The following is a 17,987-nucleotide window of genomic DNA, read 5'->3' as shown; positions in this document are numbered from 1 at the left end:
CTGAAATTGTAGAGCGACTGAGAGGCAGGGCCTCAGTAAATACGTGTTGAATAAGTGAATGGTATAAGATTCAGTTCATTGTTTTAAATTATGAAACAATTTACACTCAATAAAAGTACAGAATTTAAGGGTTCCGTTCCATGAGACTTGGCAGTTACCTACTCTCATGTAACTACTATCCCAGTCAAAATACAGAACATTTCCAAAAACTTTCCTCATGCACCTTTCCAGCCAAGACAATCATCTTCTGATTTCTATCACCATAGATCAGTCTTTTTACTAACATTTAGTACTATCAGTCTTTTTTTTTTAATTTTAGTTACCATACCAGCTAAGATGTGAAATTCTATTTTGTTATTTTAATTTGCATTTTCCAGATTATTAATGATGTTGATGATCTTTTTATATGATTATTGGCCACTTGTATGTCTCCTTCTGAAAATAATCTGTTCAAATCTTTTAATTATTTTGAATTGGGGTGCTTGTCTGTATGGTTTTGACTGTTTAAATTCCTTTATATATTCTAGAGATGAATTATTTTATAGATATATGTATTGCAACAATTTCTTCAGTCTGTGGATTCCATATTCATGTTTAATAGTGCCTTTGGATGAGTAGAAGTTTTTTTAAATTTTCATTCAAGTTCAATTTATAAATTTTTTCATTTATGGTTAGAGGTTTCTGTATCCTTATAAAAAAAGTTCTATCTGTTCCAAAGTTGAAAGACATTCTCATTTGTTTTCTTCTAGAAAGCATATGGAGTGAGGAAGGGGTTTAGATATCAATGTTCAGTTGTTCAAACACCATTTGACACAAAGATTCTCCTTCCCTCACAGAGTTTTCTTAGCAATTGCTCAGTTCATTTTTTTCCTAATACATTTTACTGAGAAATAGTTTGTGTGAAATAGACAGCTTCTATTTAAATGGTACAATGTGAAGAGTTCTGACAACTATATAATTCCACAAAACCACCATCACCATCAAGATAGAGAACATTTCCGTAACCCCTGTATTAGTTTGCTAGGGGTGATGTAATAGAGTGCCATCAACGGGGTGGTTTAAGCAATGAAACGTATTCACTTACAATTCTGGAGGCTGGCAGTCTGAGATTAAGCTGCCAGCCAGGCTGGTTTCTCCGGAGGCCTCTTGCCTTGGCTTATAGATGGTTGGCTTCTCCTGTCCCTTCACGTGATCTTTCCTCCATGCGTGTCTGTGTTCCAATCTCTTCTTTTTAAGGGTATCTTTTAAGGACACCAGTCATATTGAATTAAGGTCCACCATAATGACCTTGTTTTAACTTAATTACCTCTCTAAAGACCCTGTCTCCAAATAAAGACTTTAACATGTGATGTGAATTTTGAGAGAACACAGCTCTGCCCATAACAACCCCAAAATATTCTTCACACTCTTATGTAGCCCATTCCACCCTCTGCCTGCCACCCCGATGATACCACTGGTCTGTTTTTACCACTATGGATTTGTTTATATTTTATATAAGGGGAATTATGCAGTATATTCTATTTCAAATTTGGGTTCCTTCTCTCATATAGCTTTGAAAGTCAACCATGTTGTTCTGTAATCTGGAAACAGAAGAGGGAAGAAATGAAAAACCCACTGGGCTAAGTCAGGTCCCTTGAAACTGGGCTCTTATTGCCTATCTACTAAATTAAAAATAACCTTATTCAAGGAGTTCTACCCTGAGAAATAAGAGATCCTAGTTTCAACAGTTGTCATTTTTAAATAAGTCAACATGTGCCAGGCACTTTGCAGAAATATTACAAGTGTTGTTTCATTTAGTTTCATGAAAGCCCTATGAAGGAACTATTCAACCCCTCACTTTTCAGATGAGGAACCTAGGTTTACAAACTGAAACTTTCTCAAGAGCATATAGCTAATAACTGGTGGAACTGGGATTCAATAGGTTGGTGAACTTTTGACACTACTTCTCTGTGTTATTCTGTTGCAGACAGAGAGGAAAAGTTTGGAGGGCGGCTGGAAGCCTCTGAGTATAGCCGCCCTTGTAATGTCACCAGTATAATTTTCAAAATAATTTTAGTCCCTTAAGTTTAATTATATGACTTAGATGTTTGTGGAATCACTCAAGAGGATATTTTAAATGCAACACATTTGATGATAACTTGAAATAATTGGTAAAAATGTAGTTTAAGTAAAATACTATTAGAATTACCCTTTTCAAAAATGTAAATGCCAAGACTTTGTACAAACACTTTGTAAAGCATTATCTGTATTTTTTAAGTGGCACTGTATATACCCACCTGTGAAGAACAGATTATAGAATTTGTTTAGATAATTCAGAAGAAAAAAAACACACTTTTGTTTTAGCTGCCTGTCTGAATCTTGTCAGAGTGATATTTGGATAAGAATTAGGCAGTTAAGTACTTCAATTTTCCACCTGATTGGACATGACAAGACATAGCCAAAATGACTTGTAGATTTGTTCTAGAATTCTTAACAATAAATATTACTTTAAGATTCATATTTGATAAACTTTTATCACTGTTTTTCTTGCATTTGAGTCATTTTTTAGAATTTCTGATTTACATGCACATTGGCAATGTGTTTAAATAATATTCTGCTTTATGATTTTCAGTTGGTGGTAATATTAGTCAAGGCAAATCCCCCAATGCTGTAATTTTCCACTCTCTTACTGATTCAAGCAACTTGAATCACTGGATTCTATCAATCCCTTTTCAGATTTCACAAGTCAACAGTCCTAACGTTTTAATTGAAGTAATTTCTCACTTGAGACCCAGAACACAGCTACTTATACAAATGACTGAGATTCTACATCGGCCAAAATGCTGCTGCAATATATTTTAAGTACTTTTCAATATGAATTGAAAAATTTTATTTACTATCAAGGATTGGTGAACTTTTTCCCTTAAGGGCCCGGTAGTAAGTATTTTAGGCTTTTTGGATCACATCCTCTGTGTTTCAACAGCTCCGTTAGCCCTTGCCTGTGGAAGCAGCGTAGACAGCACATGAATGAACCACCACAGCCCTGTCCCGTAAACTACATGTGGACATGGAACTATGAATGTCATTTACTTTTCATGCGCCATGGAATGCTCTTCTTACCACGCTTTTCAATAACAGTTAGTCGTGGGCTGTATGAAAACGAACCCGAGGCTGGATTTGGCCAGCTGACCCTGGCGTGCTCACTCCTCATACAGGTGCTCAGCTGACTCATGTGTTTTTCTTGGTTGTAACCATTACTGGGCAAAAAAAAGAGAAAGTTTTCTAAAAATCAGCCACATGATTATTAAGACATGCATTTCACACTGTTCTACCTGACCTTTTTTTCAGATCTCTCTCTCCAGTTCTCTACATCTGACAGAGAAAATGCATTTTGGGATTCTTCCCCTCGCACGTTCTACTTCATAGCCCCTTTGTGCTGCCATGTGACGTGCAGCCCTTTTTAATCCTGTTGTCTGGACACCTTTCTTACTCCTACACAATTAATTATAAATGCTTTAACCATAAAACTATTAAAACATAGCATGCAATGATTAACCAATTACCATTTTATATTTTCTAAACTGGAAAGGAATGAAGTTAAATCTGCTTTGTAAGGCCACGTTGTCTGCACAGACACCTCGGGTGCTGGGAACCCTCTGTATCAGTAAGGGAATGGGGGGCACCCCAGGTCCAAAACCCCGGAAGGCAGCTGAGGACCAGCCTTGGGAGCAGCCTCTCTAAGGACAGCAGCCTGGGGCCTGTCACCTCTTTTCGGCACAGTGACTTCCTTCCAGTTTAAGCAGTGGCTTTTGCTTGAATGATCTGTGAACTCAAAACTTAGCTTCTTTTAAGGTTTAAGTAGCCCCCGTGGAAGTTTGGCCTATCTCTCTAAGGTAGACGTGCAACCTCCCGGATTCCCTCTGCTTCAGTTGTGTGTGTGTTGTGCGTGTGCGTGTATGTCTGTGCACCTGTGTGTGGTATGCTTGTGTATGAGCCTGCGGTGTGTGTGTGTGTGTGTGTGTTGGTGAAGTTGCGTGTGTGTGTTGGTGAAGATGTAGGGGGTGGGCAGGAGGGAGAGAGGGGTGGGCATTCTTGCGGACGTGGGGTGTGGCTGAGATCTCCAGGTGTGTGCGATCGCTAGTGTGCGCGGCAAGGGGCCGGGCAGCTGCTTGACCTGGGTCCCGGAGGGGGCGGGCCTGGTGCTGACGGGTAACGACCGATTCCACTGCTAACTTGAACCTCCGACAAGGGCTCAACGTCTTCCGTGGAAGAATCGCCACAGGCACGGCCCCTTGTCCTAACCGTCCTCTTCCCCGGGTGGGCCCGGCCCTCGCAACACATCTGGTGGATGCTGTCGTCACCGCAGCCCTGGACGCTCCTTCCTCTCCCCCTTCCTTCCCCGCCGCCGCCAAGGACACACGGCCAGCTGGCGGGCGGCTGTCCCCGCGAGGCACACCCCGTGGGCGCGCTCAGAGCGGGTGGGCTTTGGCTCTTCTTCCTCCCAGGCGTACGAGCTGACTTCGCTACTCTGGGTCTCCCAGGCACGTTTTACCGTTCTCCCTCTTAACTGACAATTGGGTTTGCTAGATCTTAAAGGCACTGCTACTACTGCTTTAAAATTCTACTTTGATTTTCGTTTCTAAGCAGGGGATCTGACCTTTCTCTGCAGAAGGTTTTAGGATGTTCTGTTTATGAAAATGTGCCTTTCTCCCTGTTTGCTGCTCCAGGTCTCTCTCTGCTCTCTCTCCCTTCTGCCTTTTTCTTGAGCCCTCAGGCTCCTTGGGGTCCCCCGGCGCAGAGACCCCCTCCTCTGCTGCAGCCAATTGCAGATTTCCAGAAAAGTTTGGAAATCTCTTCTCAACCACACTTTTGCCTTCTGTTTTCCTTGGTCCTATGGGTTTACACGGTGCTAGTTATTAAGTCTAATTCTCACGGTGCCTCAGGGTGGGGAGGAGACGAGGTGCCTGCTCAGCCTGCCGACCGTGGCAGGCGGCCCTCCGGGTGGAGTCCGCGTGCTCCCCTACTGCCCCCAAAGAGTCTTATTGAGTGTAATTTGCATGTGTGTTTTCATTTTAAAGTCACCAACTGAAATCACAATGAACTTAAGGGGATGAATTACGGTTTTAAACAATTAAATGTAACTATGGTCGGGAAACTACTGCAGTACGTGTCAGACACGTTTGGAGCCATGTGCCAGACACCATCTTGGTACAGTTATGAAAATGGCTGTGATCCCCCGAAGGGGTCCTGAGAACCCCCAGGGTCGTTGTTCAAAAATCACTGGACTACAGATTAGCTTCACTGTCATTTTATAAGATAAATCGATTTTAGAAAATGTATTAGGGAGTACGTTTGATTTACGATTTGTGCACTAAGTATATGCTGTTTTCTTCTCAAAGGGTCCTTCTTGCTGGGAAGATGTCTTAATCCCAAACCGGATGAGCGGTGAATGCCAGTCTCCAAACTGCCCTGGGACTAGAGCAGTGAGTACTGATCAAATCCATTCTTTCATTTTGGCATCTCCAGTTTTTACTGGGAAATTAGAATAGAGACAAAATGCTAATTGACTTTTTTCCATCTGACTAGATTTACCTAAAGTGTTATGAGATTCAAAAGTGTTCATAATAGTCACCAAAAATTCCACCTGGGTCATTGCCCTCCAGTGTCACTTTCCGAGAGAGTTCCCCACTTAGGGTGACTATGTTGAAACAAATAATTTGAATCTCCTTACTAGGTAATATTCATGGAATATGAAGAAAAGGTAGTTCAGAGTCTGGCAAAAGAAAATGACAAAACTGTAACGTTAATCTTTTTCCTAATGCGGTGTTATTTTACTTTTACATTCGACATCAATCATACTTTCTCTTTCTACCTTCCTTAGCCGTTTTCTGACATAGTGGGCTGTTCGAAAATCTAGCTGGATGACCCGCTGTAAATGGAATCACCATCCTCTGTTCTCTGCAGTCCTTTCTCTCTTTATAAAAATACACTGTATATTTCACATAGGGAAGCTATTCCTTAAGTAAGACCCTAGGTACTGAAATTATTGTTAAATAATTTACTCTTATGGTCATATTTCTAATTTGTACATTATTATACTTTTTACTTGGAAAATCCTTGGGTCCATTATAATCTGATTGTATATATTTTCTGAGCTGTAAATACTGCCACGGTGCCAACACAAATGTCAGTGTTAGTTCGCAGACTGTCACAGCCAGCTGGCAGTTAATATCTTCTCTGAGAAACAAAGCCTGTCAGTAGCAACAGGTAGGGTGTTTGAGCAAGGACCATTAGACGCACCCTCTCTCACCCATCTGCCAGATGATTGCAAGGACACCAAGATAGCAAGTGAGCAGCAGTAACAATCATTCCCCTTCAAATGGGACTAGGGACACTGAACAGATTTGTATTAATGAAAATTCTGGAGAAAAATAATGACTTGTGTGTCACTCACAGATATCCAGGCATAATAGTGTCTTGCAAGTTTGCTACTGGGATGAAATTAATGTGTATACATTTTATAGGGAAGGATTCCTAAGTATAATTATATATAAATGCATATATGCATACAAATGTAATATGTATATACTATATTATACATAATATGTAGGTATAATTACATTTAATAGTAATTTAAATCCTCTGGTATGTATAACGTTGCGATCTCTGTATCGTCTTTGCAGCAATGTGAGGTCTTTTGAAAATCTACTTCAGTCACTGACAGCCTGACTGCCTCTATGTACCTTCGTATAAATTGGTAGGATTCAGTCACAACAGAATAGACAATTTTGCATCTCTAAGGATTTAGCTTCAAATTAGTCAAAGGGGGTACTGTGCTGAGAGGGGTTGAAAATCATGCCCTTTGCTTGTTGAATATACAAATTACCTTATTTATCAATACATAAAATTTAGTATACATTAATTTATATTGCAGCTTTATTTCTGACAGCATGGTGAACTGACACCTTTAAAAATCCTTGCAGTACAACACACAATAAAAATACTGGATTAAATTTCAGACACATATTTTAAGAGAATGGCTGTGCTGACTACACAGTGAGGAAAAGTGTATATGCCAAAAAAGAAGAGAAGGTGGGACACCAGAGAGGAAACTGTCTGAGCTGAAGCCACTGACTGCTGAGGGTTGGAGCCTCACACTGGGTGCACACTAGAGGCTGCAGGTGAGCTTAGGGCCTCGTCAAGGTGGAAAATGGAACCACAGAGTTCTCCATAAAGCCGCACGCATGGAACTTGACTCCTTCCTTGGATCCAGTGGGGAGAGGAAGGTGCTAGGCAGAGTTGCCTATTTTATTTTCACTCTAGTTAGAAATGATGCTCTAAAGATGTATAAGCTCAAACCCATCTTTACCTGAGTTTGGGGCCAATATTCACTCTTTCCATGTGTACCTGTATAAAGCCCTGGGTCTAGAGTGATGTGTAAGGTGGCCACACGCTGGCGGTGCAAGGAGCTGGGTTGAGACTAACCCAAATCTTCCCAGGAGGCCTGTACTCTCAAATGATCCCCAAAATAATTTGCTCAGATAAAGTTTCAACAAGGACGAACTAACAGTCAGAACAATCACAAATGGAAGCATGCCATCCTGAGTGAGAGTGAGCAGAGTTCAAACCTGGAAAGAATACAGAGATTGAAGTTGTCTGAAATGGAATGTAAGGATGCTTAATGTGTTTAAAAATGAAAGTGCACATAGCAAGTGATTAAAGAACAAAAGACTACCAGAAATATCCAGTCAGATTAAAAAATGAAATCCAGACAACCATGAGCACACGTATGTGCACATGCTAACATGAGAAATTCTAGAATTAAAAACTATAATCATTGACATAAAATTAACTAAATGGGTTAAGTAGAGGTAAGTATGTGAAAGAGAAGTTGTAAGTTAGATCTGAACTTGGCCTGATCCCACACTCATAAACCCCTACCAGAGTGTGACCTTTCTGGTGACAGGGGATGCAAGAGCTTCAGAAGAAGCTTTCCCACATTCACTGCACTCCTATGCACTTCTGCGGTATGGACTTTTGATTCTGAAGGAGGTGGGAGCTGGGCTCCAGGCTCTGTTATCCGCTGCACTCAAAATCCTTTTCCTTAATTTTTTTTGGGCTGTTTTGTTTAGAGTATAGATATGCAGCTGATTTCTGTATATTAATTTTGTATCCTACAACTTTATCAAATTCATTGATGAGTTCTAGTAGTTTTCTGGTCTCTTCTTTAAGGTTTTCTGTGTATAGTATCATGTCATCTGCAAACAGTGACAGTTTTACTTCTTCATTTCCAATTTGGATTCCTTTTATTTCTTTTTCTTCACTAATTGCTATGGCTAGAACTTCCAAAACTATGTTGAATAAAAATGGTGAGAGTGGGCATCCTTGTCTTATTCCTGATCTTAGAGGAAATGATTTCAGCTTTTCCCCATTAAGTATGATGTTAACTGTGGGTCTGTTATATGTGGCCTTTATTATGTTGAGGTATGTTCTATCTATGCCCACTTATGGAGTTTTTATCATAAATGGGTGTTGAATTTTATCAAAAGCTTCTTATGCATCTGTTGAAATGACCAAATGGTTTTTATTCTTCAATTTGCTAATGTGGCGCATTGCATTGATTGATTTGTGGATATTGAAAAATCCCTGCATCCTTGGGACAAATCCCACTTGATCATGGTGTATGAGCCTTTTAATGCATTATTGGAGTTGACTTGCTAGTTATTTTGTTAAAGATTTTTGCGTCTATATTCATAAGTGATATTGGCCTGTGATTTTCTTTTTTTCTGATATCTTTCTCTGGTTTTGGTATCAGGGTGATGATGGCCTCATAGAATGAGTTTGGAAGTGTACCTTCCTCTGCAATTTTTTGGAATAGTTTCAGAAAGATAAGTGTTTATTCTTTTCTAAATGTTTGGTAGAATTGACCTGTGAAGCCATCTGGTCCTGGACTTTGGTTTATTGGGAGTTTTAAAATTTCTGATTCAATTTCAGTACTGGTAGTTGGTCAATTCATATTGTCTATTTCTTCCTCCTTCAGTCTTGGCAAATTGTACCTTTCTAAGAAATTTTCCATTCCTTCTATGTTGTACTTTGGATAAAAAAGATGTGGTATATATGGATACATAATGGAATATTACTTGGCCGTGAAAAAAATAAAATCTTGCCATTTGCAACAACACGGAAGAACCAAAAAGGTATTATGCTAAGTAAAATATGTCGGACCAAGAAAGACAAATACTGTATGACTTCACTTATACGTGGAATCTAAAAAGCAAAACAAATAACAAATGTTAAAAACCAGAAAGAGAGTCAAGATACAGACATCAAACAGATGATTGCTGGTAGAGGGTAGGGATGGAGAGAAACAGATGAGGGAGATTAAGAGGAACAAATTTCCAGTTACAAAAATAAATGAGTCACAAATATGAAATGTACAGTGTGGGGAATGCAGTGAATAATTACACAATATCTTTGATGACAGACAGTAACTAGACCCATTGTAGTGATCATTTTGAGATTATAGAGATACTGAATCATTATGTTGTGTACCAGGAACTAATATAGTGTTCAAAAACAAACTAACTCATGAAGAAAGAGGAAAAAAAACAACAACCCATTCTTTGCTTGAAACTTTCTCATGCTTCATGTGAAAGGCTTTTCTCTGGTGTGTAATTCTGAGGACACCTCGCACTCCTGATACTGAGGGGTTCTTCTCCTTCATGAATTTTCTGGTGGTCAATAGGGCTACTTATCCTCAAAAGCCTTTCTGAACACCGTGAGTTTATAGGTTCAAGGCTGGGTCTCATGTGCCTGGGCGAGGCTCAAGCCTTTGCTGTCCAGCACCCAGGCCTCCTCAACATGCCCCTGTTGGGGGACCATGTGGGGTTGGAGGGCTCGAGTCCCAGGGAGGACAGGAGTGCAAAGCTGTCCAGCACACAGCACGGTAGCTGCTGCCCCTCAGGGCCTTGTCACGGAGCCTGTCTCCTCCCTGGAGGGGCTCATAACCCCACCATCAAAGGTCATGGGTCCCCTGCTAAGTCCATCACCTCCACTCCATCATCTGAACCATAGGCTGGTGGCCATCTTGGAAGCTGCCCCATATAATCCCCTGGGAAGCAGATCCTGGCGCAGTGATCTGGTCAGGCTAGTCATTTTCAACGTGGAATGCTTTGAGTTAAAGATGCCTTTAAGTTAAAGATACATCATCCAGAGTATTGGAATACAATACAGATGTCAAGTGGGCAGGAAGGAAGGAAGGAAAAGAAAGAATAAAGAGGGGAAGAGTGAATTACAGGAAAGTGGAACAGATAAGTAGCACACACTAAAAAAAAAGTGGCAGAAATAAAACCAAATATAACAGTAATTAAATTAAATGTAAATGCACTAACTGGAGTTTAGAAGGCAGATTCTTAGATCGGATGAAAAGGAAAAAAAAAAAATACCACCTTAGCAGATTACAAAAGATATACCTAAAGCATGAGAACAAAAACATTGAAAGTAAAAGAATAGAAAATGCTACACCAGACAAATATTCACCAAAGATAGCTGTTGAAACTATTTTAATTGCATATAAAATAGATCTGAGGGAAAAAAAGACATTATTAAAAATTAAAAAAAAGCATTTTCAAAAATAGATTTTGATAAAAGGCTTAATAACCCAGGAAGATATAATAGTTTAAAAAGTGTGTGATCTCAGTAACATGGACTTAAAGTGTATTAAGGACAGATTGTCAGAGTTCACAAATTACATAGATAAATCCACCATCATGGTGGGAGATGGTAATATGACTCTGAGGGACAATGCAAACTCAGGCAGCCGTAAAGACTAACACAACCAGGGAACAGGCTGGCTTCTTGAGCTCTACGCCCAACAGCTGGAGGACACCCCTTTTTTCAAGCATTTGTGGACATTTCAGCATGTTTTAGGGCATCAAGCATTTAAATACCACTAACAGAAACAAAACCACACAAACCCCTTAAACATGGAAATTCAATTGACTTAGTCAATACAAAAATCCAAATGGAAATATGGGTTCAAACAATAATGAAAATATGCCACATATTGAATCTTTTGGGATGTAGCTAAATTAGTATTTTAAATGCTAGTTTTATAAAAGACTGGATAAAATTATTGAAACATATTTTTTAGGAAGGGAGAAAAATTGTCATATCTGTTTCTCTTTTTTCTTCCATATCTAATGAACACTAGATAAATGTTGGTTAAATAAAGGAGTTGAAGGTATGTGCACTTCTGAATAGCTATGCCAGAGGCTGGGCAGACGTGCTCAGTGTGAGAAGGTTAGTTCCCTCTTCCGCGCTCTCATCTTAAAACCATTTTTCTGGATTGCGTTTTTACAGTGAAGCCAAATATAAACTATGACTCATACTTTCTAGAGCATTGTGTGTGGTATTTGTTTCTTAAGAAGGTGAGAAGACAGGCATTTTAAGTAGTTTATCATACTTACATTTGCAAAGTATTTTAAATCTGACACTATTTTGTACACTCTGTATTATATTATCATAAAAAGTTTAATTTCTATTCCTTGAATAAAGTACCCATCTGTTTAAAATTCAGATGAGCTTGGTCTCTAATGTATTCTTAATTAATATTTATGCTTTTAAAGATAATCTAACTAGATCATTTTAAATAGCAGTAAAATTTAACCTTGGTTTTTAAGACTACAAATATAAACTTGACCTTAATTACACTGTAGACAGAGGAATCTGAAACTAATTCAGTCCCACACTAGCCATTGTTATCTTAGGAAGGAAGATCATACTAGTTCTGAAAGGCGTCTTACGTTTCTATAAAAAGAATTCTAGTCAACCCAAAGGATGTACACTTGAGATTAAAAGAGGGACAAAAATAATTAGGAATTTTTCCATTAATGAAAGTAATTAACTTTGGGTATGATAGAGACTTTAATTTTTATGTGTAAATCTTCATTTTATATTTTCCCTGTGATACCTTGAACAATAAAGGTATTTGTGTTTCTGTGCGTATTGGGGTGCATGCATTTTTCTTGCTCGCTCACAAGAGGCTACAGCACACCCGGAAGTCCTGCTTTCTAGGTGTTGTCCTGATTTCCAAAGCATCACTTTCAAAAGTGAGTGTTCCCTCCCTGTCACACCCTCCGCTGTGAAGACCCCTGGCTCAGTGATGCTTCTGCGGTAATGCAGGGTTTCTCAGCCAACTGTGAGAGTGTCGCCTTCTCCCCAACACCTGACAATTGGACGGTCGGGTTCCAGATAAGGAGATCATTCCTGGGATGAAAAAGAAAAAAAATACAATTATATTTTGTCTTAGCCTTTCAGGCTGCTATACCAAAAATACCACAAATCGGGTGGCATATAAACAACAAATAATTACTTCTCACAGTTGTGGAGGATGGAAGTCCAATGTCAAGGCTCCAGCAGACTCAGTGCCTGGTGAGAGCCCACTTCTGATCTTCAGATGGCCGTCTGCTTGCTGTGTCCTCATGTGGAGGCAGGGGAGGGAGCTCTCCAGGGTCTCTTCTAATTAGGGCACTAATCCCATTCCCGAGGGCTCTGCTCTCATGACCTAATCACCTCCAAATACCATCACAGTGGGGGTAAGCTTCAGCATCTGAATCTGGGTGGACCCAAACATTCAGATCGTTACAATCTGCAAAGTAATAAATCACCAAGGTCATCATTTTTATGCTTATTGAAGAGTATTGATTTTTACTTCTTAACAGACAACAGTATGCATTGTATTTTGTATTTTTGAGAAATAATATTTACTGACTTCCATGTAACAATATAAAACAATGCAAAACAATGTAAAATTTTCTTTTGTAGATTATTTGATTTTGACCAGAGTTAAGCTCTTTTACATAGAATTTTTCTTTCTTATCAGGAACAGTTGAGAAGGATCTCTTAGAATAACTCAAAGACTTATTTCAAATGAAACTTGATACAAAAACCTATCCCCTGAAGTATAATAAATGACATAATTATTAAACTCAGTGTAACAAATGGAGAATTTCCATCTTACTCAATATGCAATTTATTTCTTGCATTTTCCCCCTGTTAGGCTCAATATAATGTCAACTGAAACATTAGTTTGAATAAAAATTAATATTCATAGTCTCTATCTCTGATTTCATCTTCTGGGAAGATGTTGACCAGAACAAAATGAATAGTAAATAAGCACCACCTAATACTGGACAATTTTTACTTACAGGTTATTTGCATAATGTATATCCAAAAAGTCTCCTACTAATGTTTTAGTTTAATCACATTATTTGCCTCTAAGGGCTCTGTGTTTCTTTCAGTTGCTTTCTGTTGTTGTTTTAGGCTTGGTTAGAATCTCACAAAATGAGTCTCAGAATTTCTCAGGGTGGTTTCCTGGTATAGACTGTATGTTCTTATGTTTCCAGTATCTAATAATAATGAAGGATTGGCTTTGTTTTGTTTTTAAGAAAAGATCTGAGGCTGACCAAGTGCCCCTGAGGTGGTCACAGCTGAAAGCCTTTATCAGCACAATGTGAGAGCTGGGGGTTCCACGTCCTTCTTTGCCCAAACCCATCTGCACACTGCAGTCACCACACAGGCACAGACATCTACAAAAGTGTGTGTAAGCAATCCCAGCCCTCGTGGCTCCCAGGGACCCCAAAGAACCCGAAGGGCAGCTGAGCATGAAAATGTGGAGGGTCGAGAATGGAGCAGAAGTGAAAGAGGGAAGGACACCCACTCCTCTCTCTTTCTGCCTTTCTTTTTGGTTGAAGAGTAATGGTCTCCCTGTCCTTACTCTGTTCCCTACAGTCATATTTTCTAAATTCTAAATAAAACTGAATTGTGAAAGCTTTACAGTCAAACTCAGATTATGACTGAATGGTATCTAAGCGTGACAAAATGTTCTCTGTTGTCTGACATGCAATTTGGGTGACAAACTAGAAACTTCTTACAGCATTTTTCAAAAACCAGTCAAGTATTCAGACTCCAGGACAGTTCATTTCTAAATCAAGTTTTGAGTACTTGAAAACAAAAAGCATCATTTTTTAAAAAAATTTTAAAGTGAAATTGAAAGATAGATATTTTTATTGTGGAATCAGCTGAAATTTTGCAAATTTAAACAAAATAAAACAGAGTAGTCTACTATGAAAAAAAAGTAATTCTTTTAAAAAGTACTAAAGAAATTGAGGTAGTTTTTAAGAACTCATAGGGATTTGTGTGATCCTGAAATCTAGACTCAATTCCATTTGATTTTCCTTTTTTTGTGACTTAGCCTCATTTTTATGTGGGCTCTTTTACAACTTTGTAGAAGATTAAATCAACAGTCATCTTCTCCATGGTGTTGGTAAAGCCTCCTATACACTGTTATATAAAAAAATTAATCTCCAAGGAAAGGAGACCCAGTACCAGAAATCAGTTCATGCTTAGCAGAATACCTACACACGCAGGGTAACCAGTATCCACACTGCAGTCCCACAAACATAACCTTGGTTTGGTTTATGATGTCATTTTCAAGCAAATGTGCAGTTTCCATAATGCATATTTTAAATATTGAAAATAATTATGACCTCCTCAATTCTAGGAAAATCCTGATCTGTGTAGATTGGAAGTTGTGCTTTCACTTGATTATCTGTGATTCTCAGTGCTATAATTTGGACCTTATTTTGTATACAGCAGAAAGAAATCAGGCATATTACTACATGCTGTTTAGATATAAGCAATTTTAAGCGTTTTTATCATCCCCAGAGACTTCAAAGTTTACTTCTTAATTTTTCATCTTTCCACAGAATGATTCTAAAGCCAGCTATGTTAGTGAGAGGCTGTATTAAAGGTTGCATTATGGCTTTAGACAAGGGCTCCAGACAACAAAGAGATAACAAAGGAATTCATCATGATTAATCAAGATGGCTCACCTCTAGACTGCGAGGTTTTAGATAGGAGAGAAGGTATATCAACCTTTCAGAGGAGATAGCAAGAAGTGTAATGAGATAATTTCAACAGATTTATAAATGAAATTCTGAGAACTGGAGCAAAGAAAGATTAAATACCACTGTAAACATCACTGAATGTTTCAACTGGGATGGTAGATTAGACCGAAATGGAAATGTCAGGGATGGTGGACTATAGGTCACTCTGTGATAGCCTCCGTGCAGATACAGAGGAGGCTAATGGAGTGAGAAGAATAGAAGCAAGATGTGGGAGTAATGGGCCAAGAGAATGAGGCCTGCTTCTCAGACAGGAAATAGCCCTCTTGATCCTTCAAGCAGGTGATTGATGGCTCTTGGAAACTCACACTTCATCATGCCTTGATGGCAGTCATTAAGAAACCATCATCCCTGCTATTCGGGTCAAGCCAGCCCTCCAAAAGTCATCAAGGGCCATGATAAAATTTAGTTTTTAGGATATATGATGCAAGAAAAGAAAAGAAAAAAAACACTCAAAGCCAGTTTACCAAACTTGAGACTTTGAATAGAAAATATCAACATATGGAGAATAAAATCAAAATTGAGAAGAATTTCATGCACTATTGGCCCACATGTGGTGAAACATTTACTTCCACTAATATTTCTTAGAAAACAAACATAGTTTGGGATCCTGAAATCTGAATTTCCTAGAGTAGGTAATGTCATCCCTGTCAGTACTCAGAGTTTTAGAAAATACACTCAGTGCTGATCATCATGCATGAGTGTTTTTATGAGATGAAGAGAAAACTTTTATATTTAAAGATAGAAAAGCAAAATATAATTTAAAATCTGTGTCTTTCCATTGAGAGAAATATAGTTATTTTCATAACAGGTATTTATTTGTTATGCTATTCATTGTGCAGAAAACAAAGACTGACCTTCAAGAGCTGGAAATCTGGTTGGGGAGATAAGATTTTACAGGAATGACTGCATTTCAGATTCAGCAGGGCAAGTAAAAAACATTCTGAGCGTGTATCTTCTACGCCAGGCACTAGGGATGGGAAAGTGAGTATGGCATTAACTGCTCTCATAGTTTGGGAAAAATGTCAGGGCAGGGTGTGTAGATCAGTGATAATTTTTACCATGAACTACATCTGATGAAGATGGATAAGAGTGTAAAAGGACTTCACTTTGTGAATAAGGGAGAAGAAAGAAGACAAACTGAATATCATGGATGCCAGGAGACAAGCCCAAAAAGTGTCTTGTGGGAGTTCAGAGAAGGGAAATCCCCTTAACTGAGGTGACCAAAGAGGGCTTTGTGGAGGCGGCGGCTGGAGGGATGGGTAGTGGAGATTCCCCAGGTGGTGATGTCGGCCAGGTTCAGAGCATTCTATAAGCTAGTGCGAGTGACAGGACTAAAGAGGTAGGAAATTAAGGGTTTTTCATTCCATGAAGTACTCTTAGCTGTCTGCTCTCTGCTGGACAGCACTCAGCACTCCTGCGTGTGCAAAGTCCGCGTCCTCCGCATCCGTGGAGGTCCTCTCAGCCCCGATGACCTTGCACTTGTCACGAGGAAGATGCAGAACAAGCACAGGGCTTTACAGGGATGTGATTCAGGGCGGCCACTGGAGCCTGGGAGTTAGGGCACCCTTGATGGGGGAGTGGAGGCCAGCACTGAGATCTGCAGGCTGAATTGGAGTGGCTGGGGTGGGGTGGGGGGTGCTGGAGGATGCCTTCTGGCAGGAAGGACCCTCTTGCAAGAGCCCTGCTGTGTGAGGAACCACTTGGGGAAAGCGTCTGGGATTTAGGGGTGAGTGAGTAGCCAGAGGCAGTGCCTGTTTTCCTCTCTGTGTGTTTGTTAGTCATTTTGTTGATGAGTTTTTACGTGGAAGATTATGACCACTAATAGAAGGGATTTCACTGCGCTGAAGTTTAGATATTTTGGAGGCCGAGACAGAAATTGAGCTGGTTGCTGTGAGGGATAGGATAAAGAACAAAAAAAAAAAAAAAAAAAAAAAAAGAAAAAGAAAATGTTGAAGTAAACAAGAGTAAAAGATTATTTTATATGCTTTGTTTACCATCCTTAAATCCCTAACAATGTGTGAATCAAGGTAAATGAGAATTGACATTTTGCCTTCCTTAAAACTAGAAACCACAGACAAATGAGATTTTAGTTTAGAACCGATTAGAAGCAGCACACTTTTCTTGTATTTATTAGGTCATTAAGAGCAGCCATATGGTTGTCTTCTGTCTTATCTGTTCACGTTTCTCCAGGATGTTCCTCAGTGGGAGTCTGCTTAGTGGTTGATTGAAATTCCATTTTTATCAGCAACTCTCTGTTATCTGTAATTGCCAGAAGTGGATGATCCGGTAAGAAGAGTTTCCTCTCCACTCTCTTTGTGTCAACTTTAGTGGTGAACTGGGACCGTTTTCTTTTGCCATTAACTTTTGAAAATATCAGAGGGAAAAGAAAATGGGTTATTATATGAAGTCAAATTGGAAGCAATCTGAGAATCCATCCCTTCGTAAGGATAACCGAGCTGTATGCTGAGCAGTGTGAGGGGGCTGGACTGAGAGGTGGAAGTCTGTCTGTAACTCCCTCTGTGTCTGTGTGCGTGCTAATTAACTCCTGGCCATTTCCCATTCTCCATGTGTCTAGCAAAGATTGTGCATAACTTTTGAAATTTCACTGAGTGTTTCTGGATGTTCAGGACTCAATAAAACTTCCTGGCTTTAAAAAATGGAAGATTTTCTGTTTGGATCACATAACTGTCCATATCTGTAGATTTGACAGAAATGTCATACCTTGTTCAGAAATGCCTACATAGTAAAAGAGCTTATGTTTACCAGGGAAAGCGAGTGGGAAGGCATAAATTTGGGAGTCTGAGATTTGCAGATGTTAACCACTATATATAAAAATAGATAAAAAAACAAATTTCTTCTGTATAGCACAAGGAACTATATTCAATATCTTGTAATAACCTTTAATTAAAAAAGACTATGAAAACAAACATATGTATATAAATGCATAACTGGGACATTGTGCTGTACACCAGAAACTGACACATTGTAACTGACTATACATCAATTTTTTAAAAAAATTTAAAAAAAAGAAATGCCTGT

The 17,987-nt window shown here is 39.1% G+C and overlaps 1 protein-coding gene across 7 annotated transcripts in view; it reads left to right on the top strand.

Moving 5' to 3' along the window:
• PRKN (parkin RBR E3 ubiquitin protein ligase) overlaps window positions 1-17,987 on the top strand; it is a 1,163,789-nt gene that overhangs the window by 553,748 nt on the left and 592,054 nt on the right. For all 7 annotated transcript variants that reach the window (XM_032485307.1, XM_032485308.1, XM_032485306.1 and 4 more), the window contains exon 5: window positions 5,379-5,462. In XM_032485307.1, the coding sequence (XP_032341198.1) occupies window positions 5,379-5,462 (84 nt within the window). The remainder of the gene's footprint in view (window positions 1-5,378; window positions 5,463-17,987) is intronic.

Source organism: Camelus ferus, chromosome 8 (genome assembly GCF_009834535.1).
Source record: "Camelus ferus isolate YT-003-E chromosome 8, BCGSAC_Cfer_1.0, whole genome shotgun sequence".
Lineage (NCBI taxonomy): Eukaryota > Metazoa > Chordata > Mammalia > Artiodactyla > Camelidae > Camelus > Camelus ferus.
Note: the sequence above shows the minus strand (reverse complement) of the source record. Positions and strands in the feature narration are given on the sequence as shown.